We start from the raw sequence: 17,521 nt of genomic DNA on the forward strand, positions 1-17,521 counted from the left end.
CAGTTGGTGGGTTTAAAGGTGAGATTGAAGCTTGGGATGTGAGCATTGCAAAGGTATCTCCTCTGCACTGAAAAAGAAACAAAATCTTTAATTAAGTGACACAGAACTAGGGAAAGGTCATGCCATGTCCTACTTTAAGTTCACTCAGGAAAGAAATCCTAATAATGCCCTAAACATTGCCAGCAGTCCTGCAGCTTGAGCCAGCACAGTTTACTAGAAACATGTAGGTCACAATAAGATAAAGATAAAACACTATAGAGTTGCACAAAAATAGCAAAAAATGGCAACTGAAAGAGAAGATGAAGTAACTTGAGGCAGCCACATAGGAATAAGGTGTGCAGACTGCTCCAATTACCAATGGGATTCTCTGGGTGGGAGTGATTATTTCCATGTAAATTAGTGTGCAACAAAAGAGAAAGCTGATTTAGGGCTGATTACCTGGCTTCTCTCAGCAAGTTATTAGACTGATATTTCATGGTATTATTTATTGTCTTTTAATGTATCAAACATGTTTGAAATTTTAAATGCATAAATAAACCAATCAGTCTCACATTGTCATTAGGGAATCACATGAAGCAAAAGTATTACCAGGAATGATAATAGCAAACCATGAAGTTACATTGGATTTTCTAAGATAAACACCCTCCTTTCATATCAGTGACAGGGACAGCACTGAGACATCCACTCTCCTAAACTATTTTCTTGCCTAACCTTCTATGTTCAGTTACTTTCAATTACAGCCTTTACTAGTTTTGGACTGATAATTCCTAAACTTGCAAATATCTCATAAGAAAAAATGTTTCATTTGAGCAATTGAAGCTTAACTAAATTCATTTAAATTCTCAGGCTTTCAGTAGATTTGAAGATTATCTCCCGTTTACCTGGTATCACCCTTTATGTTGTTTTTATTAATAATTCCACTTAATATCTGGAAAATTTATAATTCTTGTCTCTACTGTATTATCTGCATATATCATATTAATTTAATCCTTTTTAAAATCCTTCTTCTGGATGTTGCATGAGTTTTAATGTCATCCAACTTACATGTTGCTGTACAGATTATTAATAGACTATAAAAGAACAGACTTTCTGATATTAACATTGACTTGACTCAAATTATTTCTAATTTATTGATAAAATTACTTTCTAATTCTTTTTAGAGCTTGATAAATTCTAGTTTAAATTTAAATAGAAAATACAGTTATAAAGACAAAGAGCCAATCTGCCAACCCTTCTTAATTTCCTAAAAGTTCAATATTGACTAAACCAACTTTTTTAATTTAAAACTTTCCTTGATAGAAGGAAAGTTGCTTTCCTTGCAAGAAATATTCTTTAATCAATTACAAAAAATGCTTGATAATTTAGAAATATACCAAATTAGATATTAAAAGCATAAACAACATAGTTCTGTAGGCAAAGTTATACTTGCAAATATAAATAGGAAAGTGGAGAAATTAATCTAAAAGCAAACAGCTTTGTCTATTTGGTGTAACCACAAAAGTGTTCTTCTGGAACACTTGAAATCTCAAAAGTAATGCAGATACTGCTTAGAATAAAGCAGGTGGTGACAATATGAAAGTAAATAGGTATTCTGGAATCTTCTCTTTTTGATTTTATTGTACCAAAGGAGTATCTCTGTCTGACTGTTATAAGGAATTTTTTTCCACAGTGTAAAGAAGTGGAGCAATATGAATTTCAGAAAAGGCCTGCTTTGACATCAGCACTCACAGTATTATTGGAGAGTTACAAAGAAAGCATTAAAAACATTCTGCCCCTCTCCAACAACAAGCAGCAGTCAGTGATGTTGTAAAAAGAGGGGGGGGGAAAGGAAAAGAAAAAGCTCACCTTAACAATGCATTAAAATGCTTCAGAAAGCAAAAAGAATAATTTCATATACTTTTTTTTTGTAGGCTGTGCATGCTAAATATTCATTTAATTTTAAACCACATTATGATGTAACTTTATGAAAATTGACAAGAAATACATCCATAATAACAAACATACCAATTTTAGCTGCATCAAGAGCTGTTGAAATCCTTGGTGACTTTTTCTGAAGGGCCTTTTTTTTGCCATCTGTTCTCTGTGGTGAGCTGCTGCCTTGAGGCTGCTGCTGGTCTTCATCTTGAGCAACAAATGAAATTACACCTAAAACAAATAGATACCAGGTGTTGTATTACCCAGGAATTAGCTGCACAAAACCAGACTGCCAGACATGCACGAGTATTTCCTCTGTTCAAAACTAATACAAAATGAAGTAAAGCTTCCATTTCAGGTGTCAGCCATCCAATTATAATTTACTATATTAAAAAATATCTCTTGAGTGAGTGCAAGGAATTAACCATTTTCTGTCCCCAAAGAGCTCTTCTGCTTGCCTGAAGAGATCCATAATGAGCACCTGAAAAAGATCAGTAGTAGGAAATGCAATACAAACAAGGACTTCCTAAAAGTTACAAAATCTGGTGATCACTAATTGGATTTTTCCCAGCTCAATTTTCTGTGCACAGTCTTGATTGTTTCTTTTATTTCTTTTTCAATCACGGTGTCTCATTCTACTGCTATAAGAGAATTGCAATATTTAAAATATTCCTTTGATACATTTTTGTATTGTATGTTAAACTGTAATGAAATATGACAAGAAAATAAAATACAGAGACCATAAAGCCTGAATTTATAAATTGCCAGATCTCTATTTAATAACGTAAAATCCAGTAGGTACAGGGTGTCTTTAAATAATATTAATGTTATTCTAGAAGATTTGATATACTGGCTTTAAATTAGCAGGATTCATTTCTTCCACTTTGTGCCTCTAAGAATTTTAAATCTACACAAACTTTTGAAAAGCTATAGAATATTCTTCCTGCATCTAAATTATTATCCTTCAATATTTAAATACATTTTTGAGAGTTTCTAAGCCAAAATAAATACATTTTTCTGGTGTAATTCTTGGTTCATAGAAAATCTGAGGAGGTGACTTAATTTATGCTATTATAGTAAGAAATGTTCTCATTGTCATTATTAGAATTTATGTGAAACATCTCCAAAAGGGAATTTGTTCACTGTGTCATACCAAGGACTTGAGAAAACTATTATTAATGGAACTTTTAAAATTTGAAATTGGGAATTCTTATGAGAGTCCCAGAACAATTTAATTTGAAAATATCTGTATCTAATGGTATGCTTTGTTTCTGCAGCTTTGAGTGGGGCAGAGGTGTGACATGACAAACACTGACAAACTATTCCTACTAAGAACGATTACATTAAATGATTATAAGGAAGAATCTCTTTTTCTTTGAGAGACAGTAACTGAGAAGCACAAGTATTAAACACTGAAGTTAAAAACAAAATTTAAAAAAAATTGAAAGAGGTTTCAATCCACAGGAACAATATAATATATAACTTCAAACTTAAAGAATAGAATCCCAAATTTTCTTTCATCAAGAATATTCTACTTAAATACAAATGAACTAAACTAAACTAATTAAAAACAAACCAAAAGAATTTCTAATTAAAAAGTTTTAAAAAACTACTAAAATTACTCTCATTAAGTAAGTCAGAACTTGGGTCTAAATAGGCAGAGGAGTGACTACAATTTCAGGAAATTATTGATTTTTTTTTCTTTTAAATCTTAAAGATAAGGTAAATGTGCAAGAAGGAAAAAATAATAAAACCATTATGGAAAGGATAATGAAGACTGAAGAAAATGCTCAAGGTATATAAATCTTAATGTAAGGGAACACATGGAATGGCACTAATAGGAAATGGATCACTGGATAAATGACTAATTAATGACTAATGACCATAGGATACCGACTAACTAATCTGATTTCACGTCTTAATATAAAATCTTAGTATTATTTTTCTATCAAATCACAATATTAGAGAGAAGCAAAGTGAAAGAGAGAATTCATTATTTAAATACCGATCCTTGCCATCAATGTGCTTAACAGTTGTCAACAATTAGAAGAAAATGAGTAAAATATGCAAAATTATAGCTTTGAAGTTGATAAAAAGTCTTGGCTAAATTCTAATCAATACATTCATAAATTCTATCAAATTCTTACAGTAAAGAATATTTTGTTACACTTAATTTTAAATTTTTAGTAATTTTTCCTTAGCATTCTTCCTTCCAGTGACCATGGAGGACTTTCTTTACCAATTTTCTGTATTTCAGAATCACGAATTATTCATAAATGAGTGTGGGAGAAAGAGGGTCAGAACAGGAGTAATCACAGGAGCAATTTAAGTAATGAGATAGTAAAACAGAGAGTGACTTTTGTTCTCTGCACAAAACATGGCTTCAGAAGCAACAAAATAATTTGCTGAAGCACTTGAATAAGTAATTTTTATTTGCAGCAAATATTGGAATGCTCAAAAATTCCAAAATAATAAATTACTAATGCTCAAGAATATTTCAAGAGCTTTGAGAGGAACTATGGTAACTAAAAACTACTTGAATTGCTAAAACACTGTGGTGATAATCCACCAATTGCATGATCAAAAAATCAGTGAAGAATTGCAGTATAAGTGCTGACACTCCATTTTCCTCCTTTATGAAAACCAGAGCTCAAACAAACAGAGTTAATAACAATGAGGTTATAATCTTGATCGATAAAGGTGAATTAATTGATGCAGTGAATACAGATCTCTACAATGCTCTCAATTAAATCTGTCAAAGTACTTCTAGAAAAAGTAATGAGTTTTATTACAGATAGCATACATTGTGTAACTCAGTTTATCTGCTTAATCTTAAAATATTCATAAATCATCTTTCGTAATTCTCATGGGCATCAAAGTATCTACTACTGGCTCAAAGCTATTTGAATTTTTTATTAGGAGAAAATAAAAGAAAATCATTGCTGGCAAGAACTGCAAATAACAAAAGAAAAAAGGTGTATTAATTTCATGTCAAATCTAAAATGCAAAATCCTTATCACTGAGGACAGTACATAGTATGAGCTGCATGACTTGAGTATATAAATTAAAGCAGAATATTTTCCAAGGAAGTATTCCTAATTAGAATGCTCTCCTGGTTTGGGAGTAAATGGTGTAACCCACTGACCCTTATTGGATCCTAAGATAGCAGATGATACATAAATATATTAATTTATTCAAATTATGGGCTACAAAAATATTCCTGTCAAGAGATGTCTTGCAGGATGAGAAAAAGAGCTTTATACATGGAAGAGTAATAAAAAGTACTTTGTGCACTATGAAGTCATAAATAATACATTGGAAATGTGCAGGAACACTGCATCAATAAATGACAGATTTCAAATAAATACAAAAAGCAATTTTACATTTTTCATTTGGTTCTGCTGAGCTTGGCTTCTTTGCTTTTGAAGAGCTTTGACACAGAAAGTTCTGGTCTTCTGGCTGTGAATGCACAGCCATCTTACAGAACTTTTACTTATCAGTGCATCTCACTTTTCATTATGGATGCTACAAAACAACTGATAAATGATAAACTTTTCATGCACAACAGTCCTCAATGTTAGTTGTTTTTTTTTTTTTTTAATCCAGTTGTTCAGTTATGACTTCGGTGTCACACATCACACAACAGTGTAACTTGCCAAAATGTCATGGCAGGCAATTTTTAAAGACCAAACCAGACTTCACTTACACCCCAGAGATACAATTCCCACTGATTCAACTTGCTACAGAATTATGGCATCATCATCTATTTTAGAAAATTACTCCTTAGCTGTATTTATATATAAGTACATAGCTGTACATATATATATATATATATATGTACATATATATATAGATATATGTACTTAGGTGTACATATATATAAGATATCAAACTTGCAAATATGATCCTAAACTTGTAAAAGCAATAATACAAGTATTTATAGAATTCCACTGAATGTTAATAATTAAAATTTACATAAATTGAGGACATTATATTTTTGCTGACACATCATTGATTTACAAACTTTCTTGGTCAAAACATCATTGCATATTTTCTAGCTTTACTAGCCAGTGCTGAAACATTTTATACAACTACAGTCCAAATATTAATACCAAAGCCCTGCTTTCTATTGCTTCAGAGAAGATGCACCCCTTTAAAAGGAGGCAGGCTATTTTATTTCTCAATAAAATTGCAATTACAACACTCCATGTTAGACTGACTCATTGGCTATATACTACACAGCCCCTGTATCCCTGAATACAAGTAAGAAAGCAAGAAGTGCTCCCTTTCTGTATAACTTAAATGGAACATTTGAAAGATACATAGTGTGCATGATTACTTTCTGCTGCAGAGAGATGATAAAAGTCCACAATATCCCATTATTTTAACTGGAAAAAAAAAACCCCAAAAGGCTATATGGCTACAGAATTCATCACACAAATCTGAAAAGATATAGAAACATTTTGGTTTTGGTTTAAATATACCATCATGAACTTAATAAGGTCTTGGGAGTAGGAGGAGAGGTTTATTCGCTTTTCCTGGTTATTTTCTGGACAATGAAATCTATGTACAGTCGCTGCCACAGAAAAGTTCCACAGAAGACATAACAAAAATTAACAAGATGAGTGTAATTTACATAATTTTTCGTTCTTCTAGATTTTCTATTGACAAACAACAAAAAAAAAAAGGATATTTACTGGAGGTTAGTACAAAAATTTACAATCTCTGTTTTTCCAAGGAAAATGCCTATGATGAGACATGTAAATCCCAAGGAGTTTCTGTGACTCCTACTACTTGTTGGTATACTAGAATTAAATAAATTGTTCCCTACAACAAAAAGATAAGAATAAGCTTTAAGACTCGTACCAAGAAGAAATTTTCAAGTGGCAAATCCTGCTATTAACTGTCATTCATATTTGGCTTTGTGGCGTTTAATAAAGAGGTGGATTGTTTTGTTTATAATGCTCACTGCCTCTTCTTAATGTGACAATGAAACCACAATATGGAAGAGCACAAGAGCCTGCAGCTCCTGATGGATGGATGGATGGATGGATGGATGGATGGATGGATGGATGGATGGATGGATGGATGGATGGATGGATGGTGTGTGTCAGGAACATCTTGCTGGGCCATGCCAGCAGCTCCTGCAGTGCACTCTGTTGGTCCAGCAGAGCCATTCACAATAATCAAGCAACCAGAAGAGCCTTCAAGCTTTGTCTTTGCCACCATTGAATTAGACTCCATTTGTCAGGGTGATGTGGGTGAAGAGGAAGTGCTCAGGGCAAACAGGTGCTGGAAATACAGCTTAGGCTACAAGAAACTACAAAGATCATTTTTCTCCCTCAAGGGTGTTTATGATTCCATTGAAATTATAGTGATCAGTAGATCAATTTGAATTCCAGCAAAGAAACGGACTCTTTTTTTCTTAATGCCAGTGTCAAATAGATAATAATGACAAACAAGTTAAATCAACTAATTTAGGCCAGAATGTATTGGTGTGAGCTTCACCACCTCAAAACTGTCTTACAGTTGCATCTGACAGGCCCTAAAATAATATTAAATAAAATTAATTATTTAAAATAATTAATGTTATTTATAGGCCTGGAGCATGCTGCCGTTTTTCCTCAATTTAAGTTTCTAAGCAGCACGGAAAAGCACTGCCTATTAAACATAGATTTAGTTAAAATATTAATGAAAGGTGAGACATAAAGTTAGAAAGCTCCTTTCCAGATGCTAGGGGGTTGTATGAATAAAAGGACACTGACTATGAAAGATTTGTGGGTTTTTTGCACAAGACATATTCGAATATTAGGAGTTTTGCTGTATTCTGGAAAAATTCTGGTCTAGTCTGTGGAAAGCAGAAATAAAAATTTGATAAAATATAAAGTAATATGTAGAAGATGCTTTATCAAACCTAAAGAAAATTGCTCAATTACTCAGAAAACAGACTGCTGAAGAATTTTATGTAGTGACAGAATCTTGTCTGAGGTGTTTATTTGCTATTATTTCTGTGTTAAAGCTGTCACGCACCTAAAAACTAGCTGAAGCATGTAATATTAGTACTCTATTGGAATGCTTCCAAATGGGCTTTAGAAAATAACTGGGCCCATTTTTAGCTTAGCAACCATAAAACAGCAAGACAGAAAGCAAAAGCAGCATAATTTGGCAGCTATATAATTTTGAAAATAAAAGGACATTGAAAGTAAATGAAAAATGCAAGCCATTCGCTCAGTACATGGTAAAAGTTCTTTCATTAGAATTTATTTTAATATGAGGAAAACAGTATTAGAACACCAAGGCTATCAAATTTTACATTTACAAGTTAGGAAGTTCTAGTTTTGAAATTATTCATCAGCACTAGGACAGAGTCCTCAGCTAGGTATCAAAATAGTTGTTCTTTTTTCCTTGCAGAATAAAATTTACTCCCTCTGCAGATAGCTTTCGAGCATTGCTTTTTATTTTGTCATTCAAACTGTTCACCCCATGGATTATTTTCTTCCTTCTAAACAAATTCACCAGACTGAATAAAGAATACTTTTTTCTTTTTTTTTTTTTTTTTGAGGGGGGCAGAGAGGAAGTGTTTAAATTATACTTTTCTCATAGTATCTTGACCCTAGAAAGGCTTAAGATTCCTGAGTATTGCCTAATTCCCACATAAAACACCTAAATCTAATCTGTGATCCTCAAGATTCAGGATGGTTGTTGAAATATCCTGAAAGCCAAAAAATGCATTCATATATATATATATATATATACATACATACATATATTTGACATTTAAGTTTCTCAGGACATGGAAATGAATAAATATGACTTCCCAGCCTTGCACACTCTGATGCAGACAGACTTCCATGCTCCTTGAGCCACAAAGAAAGCACTTCCTAACACATTACCTTACATAGGACACTTGGTAGTCAGGTTTCCATCAAACCTAACATCAGACAGCAAAATCAGCTGCTGCTTTTCAGACCTGTGATAGTGGCCTCTCTTCCCTCCACCCCTCTCCCTGCTACAGCAGCTGAATGATTAGAGAGTGTGCACAGATTTCTGTGAGAGAGCCAAACCTGTCTCTGTTGCAGGGGAAGAATGAACACAATTTCTTGAGGTAGTGATTAAAGCAAGCCCTGAGCCAGGGGGTGGATTGCAGATAACTCGGCCCTGTCCTTTTCAAAGGATAACTTTACCCTTCTATCAAGTTATTTTAAAGTGTAAAATAAATGAACTTTTCTGAGAAAAAGGGCAGATGTGGCTTCCCAGCATTTGAACCAGTAACTTTTTGTTGGGTTAGAGAAACTGGCTGTTCTCTCTTTTGTCACTCAGTGAACGTATAATACTTCAAAATATAATGGAAACCATTGTGATAGAAGTCAAGGGAAGGAGAGAACATTGGAGATGTAGATCTGAACATGCCATCTATGTCCCTTTGAAGGCATGGCTTTTATCACCTGGTATTAATTTGCTATCTGATAGATCCCTTGGAGCCTCTTCTACTGAAACTTTCATTATATATAAAAGAACTGGGGATTTTCTAAGGCAGCAGAAGAGACTATTCTTAAATCTTTAATGCTTAAAAAAAAAGCCATGTTAAAATACAGTACATCCTCAATATTTCCTGGTGCACATTTTTGATGGTTACAATTTTATTGAAAGCTGATTTCTATTCATATAGCGTGATTATTTTTTTTTCCAGGGCTACAGATCAGGGCACTGAAGTCCTATGGCACTAGGCCAAGCCTTGTTACAAGTATTAATTTCTTTGCACAAGTCACTTGTGAGTTGAGATGGCATTATTAGTTACGTTTTACATATCAGGTACCAAAAACAAAATGACCAAAGGAGCAAAGCAGTTTGACATCCTCAGGGACAAGATTTAATAGCTTTTTAATGCTAAGAAAACAGCTGTCATTAATCTCAATTGTCCAAGAATGTAACAGAATCAAGTACTTGGAGTTAGGAACACACAAACTAGAAACTACACACACTAAGCATTTTGTATTGAGAGATTTATCCATTATTGGGAAGTTCAAATCTTTCCCTGAGTGCTACTCAGTTCCTTTAGGAAGGTCTCCCCTGTTTTCATAATTCCCTCCCAAACACCTTTGTACTCTTCTCTTCTGTTACTACAATAGTTACCCTACAGGGAAGACAGAGATTGATTGTACGGTTTCATTCTCAAAACCTTGCTTTTTACATTATGAGCTAAATAATGAGCACCATGGAATTTTAGAATCACTACCAAACATATAAAAATTATGAAATCTGAATTGTTATTAAATAAGAAAATCAGGAAAAACATTAATGATGGGATGCTGACATTGGTTAAAATAATCAAGAATTTTGCTATTGCATCATAAGAATACCATTATAAACATGGATGGATACAAATTATGTACAATTAATTAGAGATCTCCCTAGCCTCCACATATGTCAAAGAAAGAACCGAGTTCACTGCATTCTAGTTACTACTCTTGCCTTTTGGTCAACAGATTGAACATTAATTAAGAGAAAAAAGAAAATTCTGGTCTTTGCCTTTGCATTTTTTGTTCTATTAGTGCTAACATATCTAAAGGGATTCCACAGTTTTGGAAAATTAAATTTAGATCCACAAACTCGGTGATAATTCAAAAACCATTACTTCCTATTTAGTCAATTTTCATGAGACCAATTAAATGCATAAAGTTGTTCATATGTTGGCATTTTTGAAGAACCTGACCACACATTTAGCAGTAAGATGCTAAAAGATATTTAAAAATAAAAATATGAGCCAGCTTAAAAACCTGAATCACCAGTAATGACCTTACTTCCAGAAGAAAGGTCATGCAAAAAAATTGCCAGCATAAGGTGTAAGGAGATTTAATCTGCTAATTTGTGGGGATATTTTATGTATTTGAGTTCTAAACAGTACCTTGAAAGACTCCTCGTCTGCAGGGAGATATACTCAAAGTGTAAGCAGCAGTGTCCTCTGGGTTGACAGTTACATCAGGGGCACCACTCAGCATTGAGAGATTGGAATACACCTGGGGAAGACAAATCACATACAGGAATCTCATCAAAAGCAAGTAACTGTTGCAAGAACACCATAGAGACAGTAGAATAGAAAATATGGTATCTGTAAGTCCTGAATTTTATGCAAATGAAAGAATACACACTATAAGAGAAATGCTGGTATATACAGATCATAGCAAGCACAAAGTAAGAGATAAAAAAAATCCTGTAAAGCAACAGTTTTCATCTTCCCCAGTAACTCTACATTTCAAATTGGATATTAGAAGTCCAGCAACAAGAAACAATAAGAGACTACTTGGGAAGAGGGAAAAAAAGGCTAAAAAAGAGACAAATGAAAAGACTTGTTGAATTGGCACTTGGACAAAAATAACTGGAAAAAAGAATATTTATGTTGTCAACAAAGAGCAAAACATAGAAAGGTTGGGCTGTTACAAACTTCAGATGGCAAAGATTAATTTATTGAGATATAAACAATAAATTAGTCACACTCCTATATTATGGACTTTTCCATTTCCGTTTACAATGAATGTACAACACAAGGGCAAAGGATAAGTACCTAAAAATACAGCTAGGATAATAGAAATGACAGCAAATTACTAGCGATAGAAATAAGATTAGTTAAAATGAGATTTCTATTTAAGGAAAAAGTTATATGGAGACAGAAACAGAAGTAGGATAAATGTGATTAATTTAAATTGGATAAAAAGCAGAAGGGTAGGGTAATGCAGTTCTATCAAAGACAGGACATAGCAGACAAATTTCTACCAAAAGATGTCAAAGTAAAAGGAACACTACTGGCATGATTGACTATAATAAACATGAAATGCTTACGGATTGCTGATGAGTAAATATGGACTGCCATTTTGATTTTCAGTCATTCAAGAGAAATTTTGGACACTTTTTCTTAGTAGTGAACTAACAAAAGCTTAATTATTTTGAAGTTTTTAATCTTAAGGAAGCAACCGTATAACCAAATAGGAAGAGGCTGAGTAGAAGCAATGAATTGATGTCAGTACACACATGGCCACTGTTTCAGTGCTTGAATCCAGGTCCTGTATCAAGACACATGAAGGAATTCTCCCTCCCCTGTCCTGCATCAGATTAAACTTCTTGGGATCAGATGCTCACTAAAACTTGTACATAACTGATGCTGGCCTCAGTCTGCTGTCACCTTTCCAACTGCAGTCATTAAACTTGTATTCCTCAAACTACTTGCTATTGCAGAGCTATAACACAAATACTCACCATCTTATTCAGGAATCACCCCCATTCATTTACTAACCCTATTTGTCTCTGTTATTTAAGTTACTCATACCTCAGCCAATCTCCAAGCAGTGGTCACAACAAATCAGTCTCCTATTTCCAACCTCCTGAGAAGGTTTATGGTTGTGACAGACATCACTCACCAGGTACTGCTCATGTGCTCCTTAAATAGAATTTTGCCTTGCTCCAATGGCCACGTGATTTATCAACTCTGTTACTGAGACTAATTAAATGATCAACCTCAGATGACAAATGGATACTAAAAGTGCATACCCACGCTTGCCCATGCACCAGGCAATTTATTCTAATATCAGAAATCATGCTGAGAACCATTCTCATTTGTTCACAGACATTTGGGATTCTAATATGGCATAATGTTGCATAACATGTCTCTGCTAACTGCAGGTCTATTACAAAATAACAATACCTCCAGGAATACTCAGAAAGATAAAAAGTTGGAGAATTTAAAGGTACACATAGAGGAAAGTCCAGAAATTGTGGATTTATATATCAATAAGTAGTTGCAAAGATTTTGTAAGTTTAGAGGAAAGCTTTGAGTGAAGCAACAAAAGAATTTATACACAGTAAGCTTTAAGTTAACTTTGTTCTGAATATCAGAGAGAAAGCTATGTCATATTAAAATGCATTTTTATGAGGATTATATATAAGAACAGGACAAATTTTAGGCAGAGATGTAGCATTGAATAACCTTATATCCTATAATAATCTAAAATACTGTGTTCCCAAAGGTACATTAATATACCTAAAAAAATCTTCTATGGATGACTATTGTTAGGCAAATACACCTAAAAAAATCTTCTATGGATGACTATTGTTAGGCAAATACATTTTGAAGGAAGAAAACAGGGCATAAATTGGGGTGCTTTTATCAACCACAAAAGTAATATTGATTAACAAGCTATTCAAAATTAGTCAAGATATGGAATTACTTTTCCCAGTTATTGGGAAAATTGTCAGCTTCTGTCCTGATGTGCAACCAGAGAATGATGAACAAATACAGGCAGATTAACCTGAAGCCACACCAAGGGTGGAGTTGCAGAGATATGTACTTACACACAGTATTTATACTGAGAGAAACAGGCAGGTCTGCAGATAAACACCAAGGAACACACACAATTTATCAGGCATAAATAATTTCATAAATAATAAATAATAAATAGTTTCTTAAAATATGTTACTATCACTCAGGAAACTAGAATTGCAGAATAACTCACTGGAGCCAAAATGTAAATTAGTATTAAAATTATCATTGTGACCCTGCACAACATTTGCTCAAATCAATCCATACCCAAGGATTTGGCTTTTAAATTATAGTATTCTCCATTTTGTTATATATCAAGTAATTATTTATGCACAGCCAGAAAGTATAAATGGAATATATGTATAAAATGCTGCAATTAAAAACTAATTTATCAGTCACTGGTTTGGAAACTCATTCTGCAGAACTGTAATATAGCTATTTAACATGAACAGAAATGGAAAACGAAATTTCAAAATTACAAAGCTTTTTTCAGAGCTGAATAACCAAATAAGCATAATTTGAAAACCTTCAAGGTAACAAGATGAATGGATGTAAGAATATAATTAGATATACTTAAGCTCCATTGTGTCTAAGTATAACAAAGTTAGACAGTAATATATTCAAGGTTTCCATCTGAAAATTGTTTCTCAGGTCTGTTTAACAATTGAGAGTCTCACCTTAGCAAAAAGTCAGTGCTCTTTGACCCTAGGCCAGAACCCAATCTGTGGAGTCTCTGATCAACCTGATAATCAGACTCTACAAAACTCTCAAGAATAGCAGTTTTCCAAAACAAGCCCCCATTACTTTCCCTCACCCACCTTTCAGTGCAAACTTTCCAAATTCCTGAGTCACTAGGAATTCATTTAATTCTTGCAATCACTCTTATTTTGCTATCAGCATGTTACCACACTGAAGTAAAACATCTTTGCATTGCAGTGAGGATTTTCCCCAAATACTTCCTGCCTGATGGGCAGCAATTTGGAGTTCTACATAATGAAAAATGCTACATAATCCAGATTTGTTCCTAAACCAGGCCACCTGTCAAGACCACTAACACATTTCAACTAACAGATCTGACCTAAGACTTTACTATGTCCTTAATTGATCTAAAAATGTCACAACTAGGCATCAAAAAACACCTGGCAACAACTAGAGTTATTCTTAAATTCTGTAGGCCTTTGAACCATTCATTATTGCTATGAAGATTGTCTTTTCTTTAGTAAAAAGAGCCCTGTTACAGAAATTCTGGTAGATACAGTGGGAGCCAAAGGAATTGAAATTGGAAGGACAAACAAAATTTGAAGCAGTATGGAATACACAAATCCACTTATTGTTAAAGAATATAAACTTGACCTTGAACAATCAGGTTACTGCACTTGCACATAATTTATTCTCAAAAAATCTCAGATACATTACCAAACAAGAGTTAGGCTAAACAGGGAAGCCCCTCATTAAAAGTTTATGGCACATAAATTTATTACTGTGAGGCATTTTTCACAAATACCTAACCTTCATGACATGGTCTTGGTGACATTGTAAAAACTCAAAATAGATATATAGAGAATAAATGTAACCACACTGAAAAACAGGGGATTTCTTTTTTTTTTTTTTTTATTATGTATTTATTCTACAATTTTATAAAATACTAACAGTTTGTATAAACTAATGCCTGAAACATAATTTAACTGGGTCTTGTGAATCCTCTGGAGAGTTTACTTTAACGACATCTATTTTGAACAGCAATGAGAAAAACAGTTGCACAGTTTTATATTTTTATTGCAAAACCATGACTTGAAAGAATTAGGCCCCTTTATAGCTAAAGTTTCTATCAAAGGTATCATTACAAGAAGCCATCAACACATCAGACAATTATTTATACCCAGCTGAAATAGATTTATATAAATAAACAAGAAAATTGCATAAAAAGTTTTGTCATGAGACCGAGAGATTGGATTTTCATAAAATGCTTTACACTTCCCCCCATGTCAGAGGAATTTAATGTAATTTTACAGACATGAAAATTCATTTACACTGCAGTAATTTACCTTCTATTAATTCATCACCAGAGAAGGGTGTGCTCTCTGGCTGATTCTATTTATGTACAAATTCTTTATGAATTCCATTGTGATTTTTTTTCTTATGCAGGAGTAAGTTAATCACAAGGAAGACTGTTGTAAGATTCCCCTAGAACCAACCACAAAAAGCACAGTGGCAGCAGTTCCCTAAGGTTTACACATCAATCAGTAGAGAAGAATTCATAAAACCATTCACATTTTTCAAGGGAATTTATGGAAATTGCCTTTTTAATCACAGAAAGCTTTGTGAGCACTGAAAGTGTTTTGCTTAGAAGTTTTAAAAGCAGACTGATGGAGTCATGGACATGACTTCCAATGAATTGCAAAGGCACTTCTTCCCTCCCCAGCTCCAGGTCCACACTAACAGTTGCACAGACAATCAAACCACATATATAAAAATTATTGCTGCCCCAGACATAAACCCTCTCCATATGATTGAAAAAGCAAAAAACAATATTCAGCTGCAAGAGGGCTGTCTTTCTGCAGTTAAGGCAAGGATTATTTCCCTCTTCTTCCTTCCAGACTTAAATTTCATTTTAAATAGTCCCTTTTGCAATGGTACCCTCATTTTGGCTTAGGCTAATAGAAAAATACAGCAAATATGAGAATCAGAGTAGCATATATATAGCGTTATTTTTAATGAAATGAGGTTTTTTGTTAAGTTTCTAGTTTAATGTATTCAATAGTGAAGCTAAATTTACACATCCAAGACAAAATTACCCAAGGATTTGTTCAGCTAAATTACTTGTTGCAGTAATTGTTTATGAACGTGCCTGTAAATTATTATGTTTGTGTTGGCTACTGGCACATCTCATGCCATTCTTGATATAGGTTGAGCTTTATTACTCCAGTAAATGAAATTCTTGTATTTTTTTTTATATCATATGCATCCCAGTTAATCTATGAGAAATTACTTCATATGGTGGATATACTCCAGCAATGCAGGGTGTATGGTGCACATCAACCAACCAATTCAATAATGAAGGTACTCATTAGCTCACAAAATTACAAAATATCCCATTAAAAACACATCCAAAACTATTACTTCTTGTATTATCTTTGCTCTGTCTGCCAAGACTGACAACATTGCCTCTATCAAACAACCAACTTAGCTACAGCACAATACAGAAAACTGTCAAAGATGATGAATTAAAAAGGAGGAGGAGTTATTGGGCTGCCAGAACTGCTCCCAGGGGAAACACAAGCAAAGACAAAACCAGAGCTCTGCTTCACCACAGACTACCCAGATATTACAGTAATCAGGCAGCATGGAATGAACAACAGCAACAAAATTAGAATAACTTCTTTTTCCTGTTGCCATTTGTGCTATATACATCTGAATAAATAAAGTTTATTTGGCATTTCCAACAAGGCTGTGGGTCACAATTCCCTCTTAGAGGAGGTTTTATGCATTACTCTAATAACTACAGATACCTGTGATCATGTTCTGGATTTAGTAATTAAATCCTAATTTACAGGCAGACTCTTTTGGAAATAGAAACAAGCAAATGATCTTTGCTCACTCCAGTAGCACAAGACACTACATGACATCTGCTGGAGAGTGCTGGAAGTGCTTAATATTGTTTGCTTTGTGGAGGGGACAGCTTCCAGACTCCAGCAGGCTTTGTAACCATGCCTTTCCCAGCAATTCCAGCCCACCTTGCTCCAACAACTGCTCTGCAACTGCTCCTGGGCAAGAACCTCGCACAGAGAAAATGCATTGTTCACACCGAGTCATTTATTATATGCACACATGCATGAAATAGCTGACCTTACTGTTTCTCTCCCAAAGGTCCCAGAGCAAAAAGAGCACACACAGTTGGACTGTTAAGCAGTATTTCACAGAGATGAAAAAAGCACATCACAAACCAACCAAAACTGGATTTCAAGGCCCAGAGAACACCCTCAAGGAGATCATAGTTCAGTCAGACAGAGCTCACCCTGGAATAGTTCCAACTATCATAAATTCATTTAATGCAATATTTCTGAAAAAATACATATAATGAATAATTTTAATGTATTCGTTTTGAAGTTTGTGATTTCTGTACCTTTCACTTACAATGGCACTAAAAAAATTGAGTTCACACAAAATAGGAAAGCAGAAAAAACAGTTCTGTTGCCAAAAACATTCACTTCTTCTAGAGATAAAAGTATAAATATATCAGAAATGCAAATGCATTCACGTCTAAAAAACTAGACTGTTGAAAATAAAAATGTCAAA

General features: G+C 33.8%; 1 protein-coding gene across 1 annotated transcript in view; it reads right to left on the reverse strand.

Annotated features, from left to right (window-relative positions):
• The window catches only part of CFAP47 (cilia and flagella associated protein 47), a 268,440-nt gene that overhangs the window by 128,279 nt on the left and 122,640 nt on the right, over positions 1-17,521 (reverse strand). Inside the window, exons 49-50 of the mRNA XM_077781662.1 lie at positions 10,820-10,931; positions 2,005-2,145 (exon numbers count right to left, since the gene is read on the reverse strand). Coding sequence (XP_077637788.1) covers positions 2,005-2,145; positions 10,820-10,931 — 253 coding nt within the window. The remainder of the gene's footprint in view (positions 1-2,004; positions 2,146-10,819; positions 10,932-17,521) is intronic.

This window comes from Lonchura striata, chromosome 2, assembly GCF_046129695.1.
Source record: "Lonchura striata isolate bLonStr1 chromosome 2, bLonStr1.mat, whole genome shotgun sequence".
Classification (NCBI taxonomy): Eukaryota; Metazoa; Chordata; class Aves; order Passeriformes; family Estrildidae; genus Lonchura; species Lonchura striata.